This window comes from Podarcis erhardii, assembly GCF_964252035.2.
Source record: "Podarcis erhardii genome assembly, chromosome: 10".
NCBI lineage: Eukaryota > Metazoa > Chordata > Lepidosauria > Squamata > Lacertidae > Podarcis > Podarcis erhardii.
In genome coordinates this window covers 73,133,615-73,148,520 of record NC_138500.1, presented here as the reverse complement: position 1 = coordinate 73,148,520, position 14,906 = coordinate 73,133,615, and the positions used below count along the sequence as shown (strand labels likewise).

Here is a 14,906-nt window from a genome sequence, read left to right as displayed (position 1 = left end):
AGAAGCAAGCAGGCAGGTGTGTAGCAATTGCTTTGTCACAACCAGGCTCAAGGACTTCTTGTCTCTTGTCTTGGAGTGACAGGGCTATGTGGCTGTCCTTAGTCCTTCCTCTTGTGGCATGTGTGGCACAGATTGTCCACCTCCATGCTGTAGAGTTATATTCTTAGTTACATTTAAGAACTCCAGCACAGTAGTTTGGAGGGTTTTCTTCAAAGAACTATGAGTGGAAGAGAGGTAGCCATTTTCTCTGTTTCACAAACAGAAATCACATAGTGGTTTGATAAGTTGGTTCTGTAGGAATTTTTGTTTCCATTTTTGGCAGAACTTGCACTAGAACCTGCGTAAGTGGAATAATATGTCTGGAGGTATTTTCACTTGTAGCACAATGTTAAATATGGTACTTCTGTGAGGGGAAACACACAAACACACACACACACACTGGGTGTAGATCATAACACAATGACATTTTAGCCCACCCTACCCAGCCATTTCCCATTCCTCAGCCACCCCTATGTTGGAGTGGTATGAAATTCCAGGGCTTCCAGGCACTTACACAGGGTCCATGTTTCCTTCAGAAACGAGGCACAGCGAAGACTGCAGTGTCTTTATAATATATGTCTTTACACACACATATATAGCCTTATATAGCCTGAGCCTGTGATGGCGGGATTGCAGAGCTTTCGCATCCTTTGAGGGTCCGGTTTCCCCCTTAAGGACAGCACTGGAGTCAAAGGATAGCGAAAAGCCTTCTTCTGTGTCTCTTAGTGCAGCCTGTCTTCCCCAGCTCACTTGGAGTTCTGCCCTTCCTTCTCCTTCTGCTAACTGACTCCAAGGACCTCCCCAAGCCTACATCATTCAAAGCTGAAACCTTAAAACTGCCCTTTCCCTCTGCCTACTAGCACCCAACAAAAAATGTGCCCCACTTCTCCTTGCCCGGCAGTCTTGCCCTCTGATGGTTTCCTTGGTGGGCCAGCTGGCTTGGCTCATCAGCATAACTAAATCCAGTTTAACCAAACTTTGATTAATTCCAACTTTTACTAACCCCGGGAATTATGGGGTGAATCTGGCACCCAGGAATGTAGGGAAATCTGACCCCTCCCAAACCCATAACAATACAAAACAAACCACACCACATTCATTTCATATATCTGCTGGACTTCTAGTACCTTGAATGGCATGCAGATTATTAAACTGCTGAGGAAACCTCACAATGAATAAGAGAAATAAAACAGCTGCATTTTGTTGCAGTGTGCTTGACTTGTTCATAATTGTTTAAAATGAACTTTGGTTCTCATAGAGAATTGATTGGCAAAGGCTCTTTCTTTCTGTGCCTCTTACATTATGTATCACATTATGCGTGTCCTTCCCTTTATGTCCAACTGATTAGATGACAACAGCACAGTTTAGCAGTTTCATCTTGAAAATCAATTACAGTGTATGGCTGGAATAGCATAAGGTCACTCCATTTCCACTGTCTAAATCACCAGAAAGTGTAGGTCTCATTTTTTTGTGCTGAAGAGATTGTCCTCCCCTCCCCAACCTTCTGCTTTGTTTCTCTGAAAATGTTGACGTCAAACTCCAGCCCTGAATGCAGCTCAAGGTTTTTACCTTGAGGCCAAGTCCAGCATTGTTCAAGGCCAGGCTAAGCCAAGTAGCCAGCTTTCATCGCAGCAGTACCCGAGAAAATATCGCTGATGGGAATAAGTTTACGACTGATGTATGAGCCTAGTCAAATTGGACTGCTGCAGTGAAATTGTCTGGGGAGGTTTCAGCTCTGTCTCCGACCACGATGGCTGTTGGTGTGCTGCATCATAGGGTAGTAGGGACCGCTTCCCAGACAGAGACAATTTGAAAAATAGGTTATTCTCATGAAAAGCAGAATGTCAAAGAGACATGTTGAAACCAATAATGTTTTTCATCAAGGAGCCCCTCTCTTGTTGAAGCTGGATCTCTAGTGAATTACAAGGCTTGTTTCTTTTCTCCAACTTCAAATGAATGGACATGGCATTTATCATTTTAAATTATATTTTTCTTGCATCCCCAGCCCTCAAAAAAAAGTAATAATGTGACTAAAAGAAACAAAATGAAAGCATACAGCAGAACAATAAATAAAAAGTTCAAATTAGAACTGCAGAAACATGATTTTGGTAGATGCCAGAGAATGGTCCATTCCACATTCCTCATCAGTTTCTCATCCATTTTTTCTTAATTACAGGTGTAATTTAGATTATAATTGTAAATCAATAGTTCATTATACTACTGCAATAGGCAGCACATTTATTCCTTTTGTTCTCTTAAGACTGGTTTAAGTGCTAATGAGCTAGTATATTTTTATGCAGCTCTTGAGGCCATCCAGTTACCTGCTCTTCATTTTATTTTGCCTTTTCCAGGTTCTTTTTAAACAAATATTATTTATCTAATCTCGTCAGCACAATAATTTCAATAGGACAAAGTTCTACCGAGGTGTCTTACGGATGCTAACCTTCACAGATTGCTGGCTCTGTAATCTTAGGTATAGAATTTCCGTTATTACTGAAGGAATACCACACATTTAGAAGAATTTATAGAAAGAGGATCATTACAGCCTGAATGTGGGCTAAAAGGGTTGGGACCCCCTTTGATTAATAGTTTCAAAATAAAAAGGTGTAAGCATTATTTTCTTTTTTTTGAAATAATATTGAAACTTGCTTTTCTGTTAAATCTTGACTGGCTCAGGTTGCTTCCTTTGCTGAAGTTTTCCTGTCTGCTTAGGCAAATAAATAATGGATCAGCTTTGAAAATCAATTCATAATAAAATGCTATCTCTCTAAATGAAAGCCTTGCTGTGCACAGCTGCTCTTGTGTTAACTGTTACTGGCAGGTAATAGTTTTGCCTCGATATTGGACTTACCAAAGAGAGTCATTACTGTGTAGCAAGTAATAGGAGGCTGGCTGATATAAAACTCTGTGCAAAACGAATCTGAGCTCTTACAAAACGAAAGTTAAATGGGAGACCTTTGCTGGCTGCTTATATATTTCTGAGTAACTGAGGCTTTCAATTTTACAACTGAAGCTCAAAGACACCTTTTATGGGGAGGACATTCAGAAGGCTCTGAAAGAACATAGATAATTTACTGAGATACACAACATTGCAGGTATAGCATTATAGTTAGGGGCATGAGCTGCAAATCACCCATTTAAAATTTAACTGAGTAGTGAAAAACAGTCTTAATCATATCTACTCAGAAGGAAGTCCTTTCGAATTCCACGGGGCTCACTCCTAGGTTAGGACTGCAGCCTTAGGCAAAGTTGTGCCAGGCCACTTTTAAGATGCCTCCCGTTACATTCCAATAGAGTGTGAGCATATGTGCATTGTTTCACACATTTCTGAATCCTTTCTGCACAGGAATACTAATACTTTAGCAGATCATCGGAAGGATTCATAAAGTAATAAATGTGAAATTATTTGAGCACTTAGGAAAAGCAGCATATAAATATTGAATGTAAGTAGACATAGTCTATTGTGGTTAGCAATTGTCTGGCATTATCCTTGACAAGACAACAAGTAGTAGAGGACAGCAAAAAGTCACCTTCCATTTAGCTTACTCTGAGGTTCCTTCACTCTCAAGGCAGGGACACTCTCTTCACTTTTCTCTTTTATCCTGAAGCAGGAAGTCTGCTTGAGACACTTAGGCTCCTTGCATGATTTTAAACCCTGCGCAAACTTGCGTGTGGAGAGCATGCTTCCTGCTTTAGATCTTCCTGACCAAATTTTGGACTGCGTTGGCGCTTGCCTGCTGGAGATGCAATGGAATGCAGAAGGCCAGTGAACATGTTCCCTTTCATATAGCTGAACAGGGCTCGTGAAATGCAACACCAACCAGGCTGAACACTGTACAAGCATTCGTTATGAGAAGACAAGAAGTCATATTCCCAACCTTGTGTTTTTTAATAACCTAATATGGTTTTTGGAGATATGAATGTCCCATTTTCTTTTCTTTAATGTACATTCTACTCTGTTCCTCTTAAGTTTACTATTCATCCCATTCACGTTTCATGAAATACATTTTAGTGCCATACCACTTTATTAAATTAAAACAATCTCACTTTATACTTAAAATAGATAATTTCGTGTGAAGATAATCTGAGAACGATATTAAATGTCATTTTTAGTAGAAAGTCTTAGTCTTGTCTTTCTTTCTTTCACTCTGGAAGTTTCTCTCCTCCTAATTCCTCCCAGTATTTTCTCCAGAAGATTTTTGTTTCTTCTACTGATCTGAAGGATCTTCTCCTATCCTTGTATGTAAAAGATAGTCCCTTGGGGAATTCCCATTTAAACATTTTTTTTAATCACTGAGGTCATAAATATGTAATTATCTTTTTTTGAGTAGTGTTGGAACTTTTTTCATTATTTCAATGCAGTTCCCTTCTATGTAGAGTGGGTCCATTCTACCCTTCAACAAAAGTTTTCCTCGAATTCAGGAAAATCAGGCAGTCTCCTGGACCCTTTCTGGTCTTTGATTTGTTCACTCTTATTCTAAATATTTTCTCAATGTCCAGTATCAGGTCCTGTTCTCATACTTCTAACCGGTCTGCCAAGGCTTTTGTTATTTTCATAGCAATTTCTTCATCTTGGTTCGCTTTAATTACCCGCAAGCGGAGAACCATTTCTCTCTGTTTCATCTCCAGGACAGCCATGGCATCCCAGGTGTCCTCCTGTATTTTCCTCAATTCTTCGATTTCTCTTTTATTTTTTTCTTGGTATCTTTTCATCTCTTTTTGGTCTACTTGATTTTTTAAAATAGTTTCATCTTGTTTTTGCATCTTCACTTTTACCTCCTGGACTGTTGTGTCTAAATCTTTATGTTTGGTTGTCAATTGATTTACTTGATTAGAGAGTTCCATTATTAGACTGGTGTTTTTTTTCAATCTTAGTCCCCATATTTTCCATCTTTCTGTCTAGTATTCTGATATTTCCATCCAGTGTTGTTATTTTTTCACCTATATTTTTTCCCATTCTTTCCATCGCCGCTATAAGTTCTTTCAGGTCCACATTGCTCTCACTTTATATAACTGAAACTCTTCTTTGGTGGTTCAAGAATGTAGCAAAACCGCTTGTTGGTTGGGCTTTCTTTGATCCCATTGGGTTCTCGTCCCATCTGCTCTTCCTTTTCTTTTGTTTCTTGAGGTTTTGTAACTTTTAGGGAATTCCCCTAAAGTAAAGAATTATGAGTCCATTCCCTGCTGGGTTATTCGGTGTTTTCCTATTTCTGTGTTATTTATTCTCTTTATATTTTTAAAAATATTTAATTTACTCCTGTAGTTATTTTTTTTGGTGCTATTCTTCGAATTATTTATTTTCCTTTTCTGATACTGGCCACAAGAGGTCTCTATATTCCCTCTTGATTCTTTCCTTCCTCAAAACCTCTCTTCATTTACAATTCTAGTCCTCTCTTTGGTGTCTTTTCCTGGTCACACTCTTTCACTTCCGCAAATGGCGGCTCCTTCACGCCAACTCCTCTGGAATTTCCCCAAATACAGGTATGTTTATTTGCAATTCTGTGTTTTGTGTTTAATTGTGGCGGTCTTATAGATTCTCTGCTTTCCCCTTAGGGTGCCGCCTGTTTTCCTTTATCTAGTCTTTACTTTTCCTTCTTTTTATCTCTGTCTCTATCTTGTCACAATTTCTTTGAGCCTTTGGCATGTTGTTTTTATTCCTAACGAACTCCTTGCGATGTATTTTAAGAGGCATTGTCTGTGCTGTGTTGTGGTCCCCTCTTAACTTCAGACCAAACTCTGTATTTAAAAAACTTTGCATCTCGTCTTCTTCCTTGCTGCCCACCTTCGCTAGTGGGGAGTTTCTAAAAATTCTGAGCTTTTCTACAGCTGTTTCGGGAGAAGAACGTCTTATTTTTAACAGTCTCTCTCTTATAGGAGAGTTCAGCGCTGCCTCGTCAGGTTTTGGGGGCGTTTGCATTGGGGAGTGGGTTATATAATAATAATAATAATTTATTATTTGTACCCCACCCATCTGGCTGGGTTTCCCCAGCCACTCTGGGCGGCTTCCATAAAAACCAAAAATACACTAAAATATCACAGATTAAAAACTTCCCTGAACAGGGCTGCCTTAAGATGTCTTCTGAATGTCAGATAGTTATTTATTGCTTTGACATCTGATGGGAACGGGTTAGCCCGTTTGCATGGAGGTTCTCCCTGCGTCTTAATTATATGTTTTGTTTTCTCGCTGTGGGAGACCCCTTTTCGCGCCACCATGGGTTCTGCCCTCAGGATCCCCCCCCCTGAGGTTGGGGTGACTTATGCCTCGTCCCCCATTTCTTTCTCCGACACTGGGTCTGCCTTGAGATACCAGGAGCGCCAATCCCCACCTGACTTTAGGTGTGCTCTTCCAGAAGTCGACTTTTATCTTCTCCTGGCGTCATGTCTCCTCTTCCAGCTGGGCCAGCAAAATGATTGGCCGTTGTACCACAGTTGAAAAATCAATGAATCATATAATTTCTTCCATAGATGCATTGTGTCCTATACTACAGTTTTTCATTTGGGAAAATAATTAGCAAGTGGGAAATGGTGAAAGAGTTTTAGTATAATTATCTTATAAATAAAACAGAATAAAGGCATAAAATAAGCTAAGAAGTTATAGTTTAATAGATTTAATTCTTTATTGTTAGATGAATTTTCTTTAATGATACTGAAATTTACAGGAAGGCATAATAAATACCATATATTTATGGCTATACAGAGAACACCAACCCAAAGAAAATTAGTAATTTACAAGCCACTGTGCTCTATAAAACATGCAATCAAACCAGTTGTGAACAAAGCTAGAAACTAGATCATAATACAACCAAAGTAAAACACACTAGTTCCATATTTATATTATGTTTTATTATGTCTGCATTAAATCTCTTCTATTCAAACAGCAGTAAAGGTTATAGAACTGCCAACCTTTCTATCAGCAAGCCCAAGAGGCTCAGTGGTTTAGACCAGTGTTCCCCAACCTCCAGCTGTTTTTGGACTACAACTCCCATCATCCCTCACTAGCAAGACCAGTGGTCAAGGATGATGGGAATTGTAGTCCAAAAACAGCTGGAGGCCCAAGGTTGGGGAACACTGGTTTAGACCACAGTGCCACCTGCTCACTGGGCCAGGTGTCACATCTCATTATAATGAAGCAGTGTTCCAGAAGAAACACATGTAAACCTGTATCTTGCACACATGTTCACAGAAGCACAACTTTGGGGATCTCTAACTGGGAGACAGTTGCATGCCACATTGGTTATTGCTCTATGTTATTTGTTGTTGTTGTTTAGTCGTATAGCCGTGTCTGACTCTTTGTGACCCCCTGGACCAGAGCACGCCAGGCACTCCTGTCTTCCACTGCCTCCCGCAGTTTGGTCAAACTCATGCTGGTAGCTTCAAGAACACTGTCCCACCATCTCATCCTCTGTCCTCCCCTTCTCCTTGTGCCCTCCATCTTTCCCAACATCAGGATCTTTTCCACGGAGTCTTCTCTTCTCATGAGGTGGCCAAAGTATTGGAGCCTCAGCTTTAGGATCTGTCCTTCCAGTGGGCACTCAGGGCTGATTTCCTTAAGAATGGATAGGTTTGATCTTCTTGGAGTTCTCGGTCCACATACTGCTTAAGCCTGCCTTGTAGAATTTTAAGCATAACCTTGCCAGCTATGTTATTAGCTATTTTATAACACACACACACACAAATATATATTTATATTTTATAACTATGTTATTAGCTATTTATAAATGCTGATACAGTCTTGCTCGCTTGCAGAATTAGCATGAATCATCAAATGTCAATATACCTGCTGATAAAATGCCTCTTTACACAAAAGAGTGGACAATAAGTAAAATGGGTTTGTAGCTGAAAATGCCAACACAGAAATATGAACTAGTGATATAGATACTTGATCCCCAAACCCATGCTGCCTGAACTGTAGGCAGACAGTTTCTGGTACAGATATTGCAGTGCATGAAAGGCAGAGAGTTTGCTATTTTATGCTAGGGAGCCAGCAGATCTGCAGTGGGTTCATTGATGCAACAGGGGAGAAAGTTCAAATGCACATGATGGATTTGGTAATGGGAGGCTTAGAGGAGCACAAGATTCGGAAAACGAGAAATGTGAGGAAGAAGAGAGACACTAATAGTTATCTGTTCATAGGAAAGGAAAATAAAGAGCAGCAGTTTCCTGAGTTCCACTATGACCTGCAGTGACATGGCCACAGTTCCAGACAATGACTCAACTGGATGGGTGGTGGGTCCTCTGCAAGTTACTGCTTTCTGAAGGGGTAGCTGACAAACTCACATGAGGGCAGGGGCCTGATCAGCTGGCCCTCAAGCCAAAGTCTAACTCCCACCCTGGGTTCCTTAGAACCCTTTAAATAAAGGCCCAGAACAGAAAGCACTTTCATTTTTGGGTAGTGCTGGCTTGTGCTTCCTGAAAAGGTCCTGTCTAACCTAAAGAATTGTTATTATTATTTTCAGCATCTCCATGGGTAGACAAAAGTCAAGCTCCAAACAAGATAGATCTGTATGATGTCCGTAGAAGACCATGGTAAGCATCACTGTAGTGCTGGTGATATTTATTTATATCCTGCCTTTTCCCCTGATGGAGCTCAATGTGGCTTCCAAATAAAATAGAAACAGCTAAAAGCATATTTAAAAAACAAGCATTGAAAACAATGTTATGATCCTGATGATGTTCATTGCACTGGTAGGTTGGAAATATGTATTTGTGTATGTGTGTTTGTGTTTGTGTGTATATCGCTTAGTAAGGTATGCATGCCAATATATGGTCTGTGATTTGAATCTCCAAATGTGCTCCTAAAGCCAATTGAACAATACAGCTCCGTTTCCCAGTCTTCCTTCCTCTCACCAGCATGCAATGACCATTCCCTTCCATCATATTCCAGTATGGCTGCACACTGTTCTGATTCAGGGTAAAATTTATTCCTAGCCCTGTCAACTGGAGGCTAATAGAAATCCGAAACATAGCTCTAAGATTGCTGTAGTAACAGCATGCAAAGAGGGTGGGTGGGAGTGGGGCTATGAAGACATTGACTGGGTCCAAGAAAGGCCTGCCCCTACGTAGACTATGGATAGTCCGGAGAGTAAAAGAGTTTCCCACCATCTTGCTCTTGCCAAGCACAGCCGTCCCCCAGCAACTTCCAAATTGGTGGCCAGGGGAGGGGGTGTCCTATATTTCACCATAGCAGGAAGTCATCTGGTGTTGGTGGCTGCTGGGCACATGGTATTCTTCCATCCTATCTTGACCCCTAGTGCAGGTGGGAAAAGGACCCCCATGAAAATGGGCATAGCAGCTTACGCTAATATTTAGTCCAGATATCACCAAATCACTCCAGAAGTAGTTTACAGTTAAACAAAGATATTTCCCTTCTGTCTAGACTAACTCTATCAGTCACCTAGCTACTTCTAGATTGTTTGCATTTTTACTGTATACTATTGAACTGACCACCAAACGGTGGGAATGTGTTGGGAGGGGGGGCACTAGGGGAACATACCAATTCCCAGGACTTTTGTCCACCTACCTTCCTTCCTTCCTTCCTTCCTTCCTTCCTTCCTTCCTTCCTTCCTTCCTATTGTCTCTTTCCTTTAGATATCAGTAAACTAAGCTGTTGTCCAGTCCTATGGCCCTTTTAGTAATATCCCCCCCCCCAATTTTTGCTAATGCAAAAAGGAGAGGAAGAACTAACATACCAAGAACATCCATATTAGGGCAAGTTGTCATGACCCAATGCAGCAAGCTTTACTTTTTCTGTGGTATGGAAAGTACCAAGAGTAGTAAACGCCAATCCCACAATCCTCTCAGACCACTTTGCTTTATTTTCTTAGACCTGAATTGCAGAGGGAGATTGGTGTGATGTCACAATTCCCCCCCCCCCAATAGGTATAGAAATTGTGGATCCTCTGTCTTCTCCTATGGGAAGCAGCTCTCTTGCAGGTATAATATTCCAGGCCTTTCTTATTTCCCCGCTGCACTCAGCTTACTGCCCTCTGTTTCAGATGATATTTATTCAGCCCACATACATACCGATTTTTTGGATAGGCAGATTAAGAGAGAAGTGGGATATTAATATAGAAAATTAGTTACTCATATTTAAAGTAGCAAGGTAGGGTTTTTTTTAGGTTTTCTGCTTGAGAAAACACATTAGTTTTATTTAGAATTCATAAACTTCTTGGCAAACTAGTCTGTACTGTGTGAGCAGTATTTATATTGAGTGGCACATACAATAAGTGTGCTATCCATGTGTTTGTGTTTGTTTGTAAAAGAGAGCAGAATTTGACTCAAACTAAATGCAGATTAGGAGATCCTCATAGATCTTCTGTGCCTTCCATTTTATTAATCGGCAGACACATGATGTTACTTTGAAGACTGGAAAAATTGGTGCTCTGGGAAAAGGAGTTTTGAACCTTCCCCTTCCCAAACATTCTTTTGGCTGCTCTGTAAGGACTTGAGGGGGAAAGCAATTTGCCAGCACACCTGGAAGGAAGAAATACCACCTCCCCTCTTCTTCCAGGGGAGGAAGGGTGTGGCAAATTTGTACACCCCCCCCCCCAAAAAAATGCTGGGAACTGCATTAGTTAGGAGAATCAGGAGGAAAGAGTTAAGAAACGATTTCCTGAGTGCCTCTTTCACAATATTTAAAGCAACCCTGTTGAGCTGCTAATTAGTAAACAAACCAAAACATCAAAGCCTCATCAAAAATCTTCTACATCAGCTTGCACCTTAACATTTGTAAATGTGTGGGTCAGTGAAGGCAGTTTATCTTATTTAAGTTGAGCTGTTGGACTAAGTCACCTAGTAAACTTGACATGAGCATCTCTTTATCAAATGCTTTCTGTCTTTTTTTGTTGCAAAAAATTGAAAAAAATTGTGTACCTAACCACCTTAAGATCTTCTTTCTTCCTGACCTGTGGTTTACCACGAAGGAAGAATGCTAAAGGAAAAAGAAATGTTTGCATGTGTTTCCTGCTGGGATACACTACAAAGGTTCTTTGATTCAGCAATATCTGGTTTTCAGCACCAGAACTTACACAGATCAAACATCAGCATGGTATTTTTTAAAAAAACTTCCAGTCTTTCTTATGTATAAATATATGTCTTTTTGTTTCAGGTATATCCAAGGAGCTGCATCTCCCAAAGACATGCTCATTCTAGTCGATGCGTAAGTACCTAAAATTTAGGTGCAAACACAGGAAGATAGGAAAAGTTTTGGCTTTTTAACAAGAGAAAAGAGGCCCGAAAATGTTTTTAAATGAAAATCTATTTTACTTTTTGTTACGGCTAAAATCTGGGTGCGAGGCTGCTCTGCCGCCCAGCTCATCGGACTAAGTCCGTGGGTCCCTGCGGAGGAAAATGAGCTCAGCCGTAGACAGGAGCAAACTGCAGAAGATCCAAGTTTATTGCGCAACAGGTTCAAGGCGAGATTGAACAGTGAGAAAGGGGTGACATGAGTTTTTGAAACTCCCTCCATGTCCCAGAATACAGTGCAAAACACGTCATGAATACATTAAAGAGAGGTTTGGTTACACAGATTACATCATGAATATATTAAAGGGAGGTTGGGTTACACAGATTAACATATGGAGGAGGGAATATGCAAAGCTGGAGATATGCACAGATAAACACTTCCTGGGGATGAGAAAACAATGGTCTCAAATATGCATAGTCTGCCACCTGACATTGCCTGGAGGAAAGGCTGATCAGAGCGATTTGACAGGATTAGGGTCTTAACACCTTGCTTGAGGGATTATGCTGGACAGGGGAGGTGTGATGGAGTCCTAGAGAAATTGAGCAAACTGGCACGTTGATTTTCTATGAATTTTATAGATTTTAGTCCCTTTTGACATTGACAATTGGAAATAAATTGATATATTGTAGCGAAGAAGAAGGTGAAGAAGACATGCCCCCCCCTTCCGTATCACTTTTATTTTTGTCAACACATAGACACAAAAAAGGTTGGTACGGCTATCTGTGTCAGCAGAAACCAGTTAAATTGGGGGTGACCCACATCTTAAATGCAGCTGCATGTATTTTTCCTGCACATTTTAAAAAGCTGGTAACAGCATTTAAAGCTGTCAGTGAGAAGCTAGGAACAGTGCTTTTCCACTCAGAAATGTTCCACCAACTGCTTTTTATCTGCAAAAGTCTAGGAGTACCCATATCTATTTTCCAGTGGGGCAATGGGGCAATTTTAGTGGACAAAAATAGGATTGTAAAGCTTTACACACACAGAGAAATTTGCAGCCGTGGAAGTTGCTTAAAAAAATAAAAATAAACAAGGTACACCCAGCTGTATAACATGTATTTTGGTCCTATGTTCCAGGCATATGTTTTCATATGTGATGAAAAATGTGAGAAATGATGGGGACCAAAGCAGAGGATTTGTTGGTGAATTAATGAGCACAGTTGGGAATCCTTAGGGAAGAGACTTCTTTGTGGCTTGGAATTATATTCCAAATATCTTGATGCAGTTCAGCATTGCTGGGTTGTCTTCTGCCTTCCAAGCCCCTTAAGTATTGCTCCTGCATTATTTATCCTCCACTCATAGGCAGATAGCATTTTTCTGTCTATGTGTTTTAAAGACATTTTGAAGTAAAAGCCAAATAAGTGAACATTTCAGGTAAAATGTTGTTATCAGTATTATTAAAGAAGTTGTTTTTTATTGAGGAAGCAGAAATGTTTATTTGCCTTTTCATGTGTTTCTACCGGATATTTTAATCCTGCAGTCCTAATGAAAACAATACTGTATGATGTCAGGATAAATTTAGAGTTGCCATCTCTCACAGAGCATCTCTCATTGAGCTTCAAAGGTTTTTTTGTTTGACTCAGAGGTTAGATCTCTGCATTTTAAAGTCTGGGGGCTGCGTTTGATGGAAGTAGCACTCTGCTCTCTGCAGGACTTTCTTTGTTAAGGTTGGTGCACAGGGGTTTGTGTAGAACGAAGGGTTTATATCTACACGGCTTTGTGGTGGTCATGAAAAGCTATTTTCAGGTGCCCTTTGTCTCAGTGGTACATATTGCAATTAGTGCTTTTAAAAGGTAGGTAAATATGTCCATGTAGTGGGGGGGGGGGTTGCCATTCATTTCAGTGATGGAAGTGTCTTTGAAATTGAAGTGAATGATGCAGCATCTGCCCCACCACTGCCATTGCACTTTAGACTCTGAGTGGAAATATTTAAGATTACCAGGAGTGCCGTTTTGCATTTCATTAAGAGCAGTTTAAAAGACTACTCTTGGGTGTATTTTAGATTGAATTGCAAAGCAAGCAGGCAAACAAAAAACAGTGTGTGAGAGTATTTTTTTAAATGATTTTTCTATATCCCATAATAACTTACTATAGCAAGATTTTCCTTCTGTGCAGCTTTGCCACACATAGCTAGTACATAGGTCAATCTAACTGTTCCTAACAGCAGTTAACTCAGTGTGTAAAAACAAGAGCCCTGAATGATCAGATGGAAAAGCAGTCTAGTTTGACAACTTGAAGCTCACAATAAGTCTCCTCCATTGTTTGTTTTACACATCCACTGTTACTCACAGATGCACTGACTCTGAACCTTCAGGTTTCATTACACCAAGGGTGGGGTTCCTCTAGTTCAGGCCCATCCAACTCCCAAGAGACTGTGATCTACTCACCGTAGAAAAACACTGGCCGTGATCTACCCATGGAGGGGGGAGGGCAATGAAAACTCATGCACTGTGAATCCCCTCACACATCAAATGTTATCCCCCATGACAGTCAGGCTTCAGAAAAACCTCCTATTCAGTTCTTATTGTGGCAGGCGAGAGAGGGTATAATGAGAGACTAGTTGTCTCTTGTGAGTGTGTGAGAGAGAGAATGAGAATGAATAAGTGTGACTGTGCAATGTGTGTTGCATGTGTTGTGAGAGAGTGTGCTGGCTCCATGCACTATCAGTTTCATCCACGGCCACCATAGCTGCTACTTTTCTGCGCTGTGATGTAGCCCCTGGGGAACTGGCTACAAAGGAGTTCCGTCCTCAAGCTGAAAAAGTTCCCCAATGTGACTAACATTCATCAATAGACTTCTGCATTAATTTGTCCACTCTGCTTTTGAAACTGTCCAACTCCATCTTGAGGCTATCACTGGCAATGTGAGGCAGCAAATTCCACGACTTGATTGTGAAGATACTTCTAATAAATCTCCACATATGAGGTCTGAAACATAGATGGCTCTTTGCCTTCTCTGAATGGGAATCATTGATACGTTGCTGCAAGCCACTTCTAAGTAGTGGTAAAAGTAATTTACTAAAGTTTAATGAGAGTCTGCTAGCTAGTGTTACTAGCTAGTGCAGTAATTAATGGTGCTGCTGCCTTAAGGTATAAGGTATAAAAAAGCAATATGCACAAATCCTTAGGGTAGCAAAACAATATGTGAGTTGTCTTATGAAACCTAAGTTTCTATCTGTATATTGACCTTTCTTTCTTTCTTTCTTTCTTTCTTTCTTTCTTTCTTTCTTTCTTTCTTTCTTTCTACTATTCTGTAGGAGTGGCAGTGTCAGTGGATTAACACTGAGGTTGATCCGAACATCCGTCATTGAGATGTTGGAAACCTTGTCCGATGATGATTTTGTGAATGTTGTTTCAGTGAGTATCTCTCTCCTTCCCTTAAACCAGAAACAGTGCCCCGGAGAGCTACTTTCAAAGCTGTTCAGAGCTTAATCTGAATATTAAAATTAAGAGTTCTTGTTATATCAATACAATACAATGCTGTTGTTACAGGTCTGCTGGAGGGGTCTAGAGCCCTGCTGAGTTGCTTTTTGTGGCATCACTTTCAATTATGGAGGCCTGAGGAAGGGTGCAGCCAACCTTTCGTCTTTGTTGCTATGAATATGTTGTGGTAGGGGTGGGTCAGA

General features: G+C 40.5%; 1 protein-coding gene across 5 annotated transcripts in view; it reads left to right on the top strand.

Moving 5' to 3' along the window:
- The window catches only part of CACNA2D1 (calcium voltage-gated channel auxiliary subunit alpha2delta 1), a 390,752-nt gene that overhangs the window by 269,862 nt on the left and 105,984 nt on the right, over window positions 1-14,906 (top strand). For all 5 annotated transcript variants that reach the window (XM_081879076.1, XM_081879074.1, XM_081879077.1 and 2 more), the window contains exons 8-10: window positions 8,496-8,565; window positions 11,147-11,197; window positions 14,538-14,637. In XM_081879076.1, coding sequence (XP_081735202.1) covers window positions 8,496-8,565; window positions 11,147-11,197; window positions 14,538-14,637 — 221 coding nt within the window. The remainder of the gene's footprint in view (window positions 1-8,495; window positions 8,566-11,146; window positions 11,198-14,537; window positions 14,638-14,906) is intronic.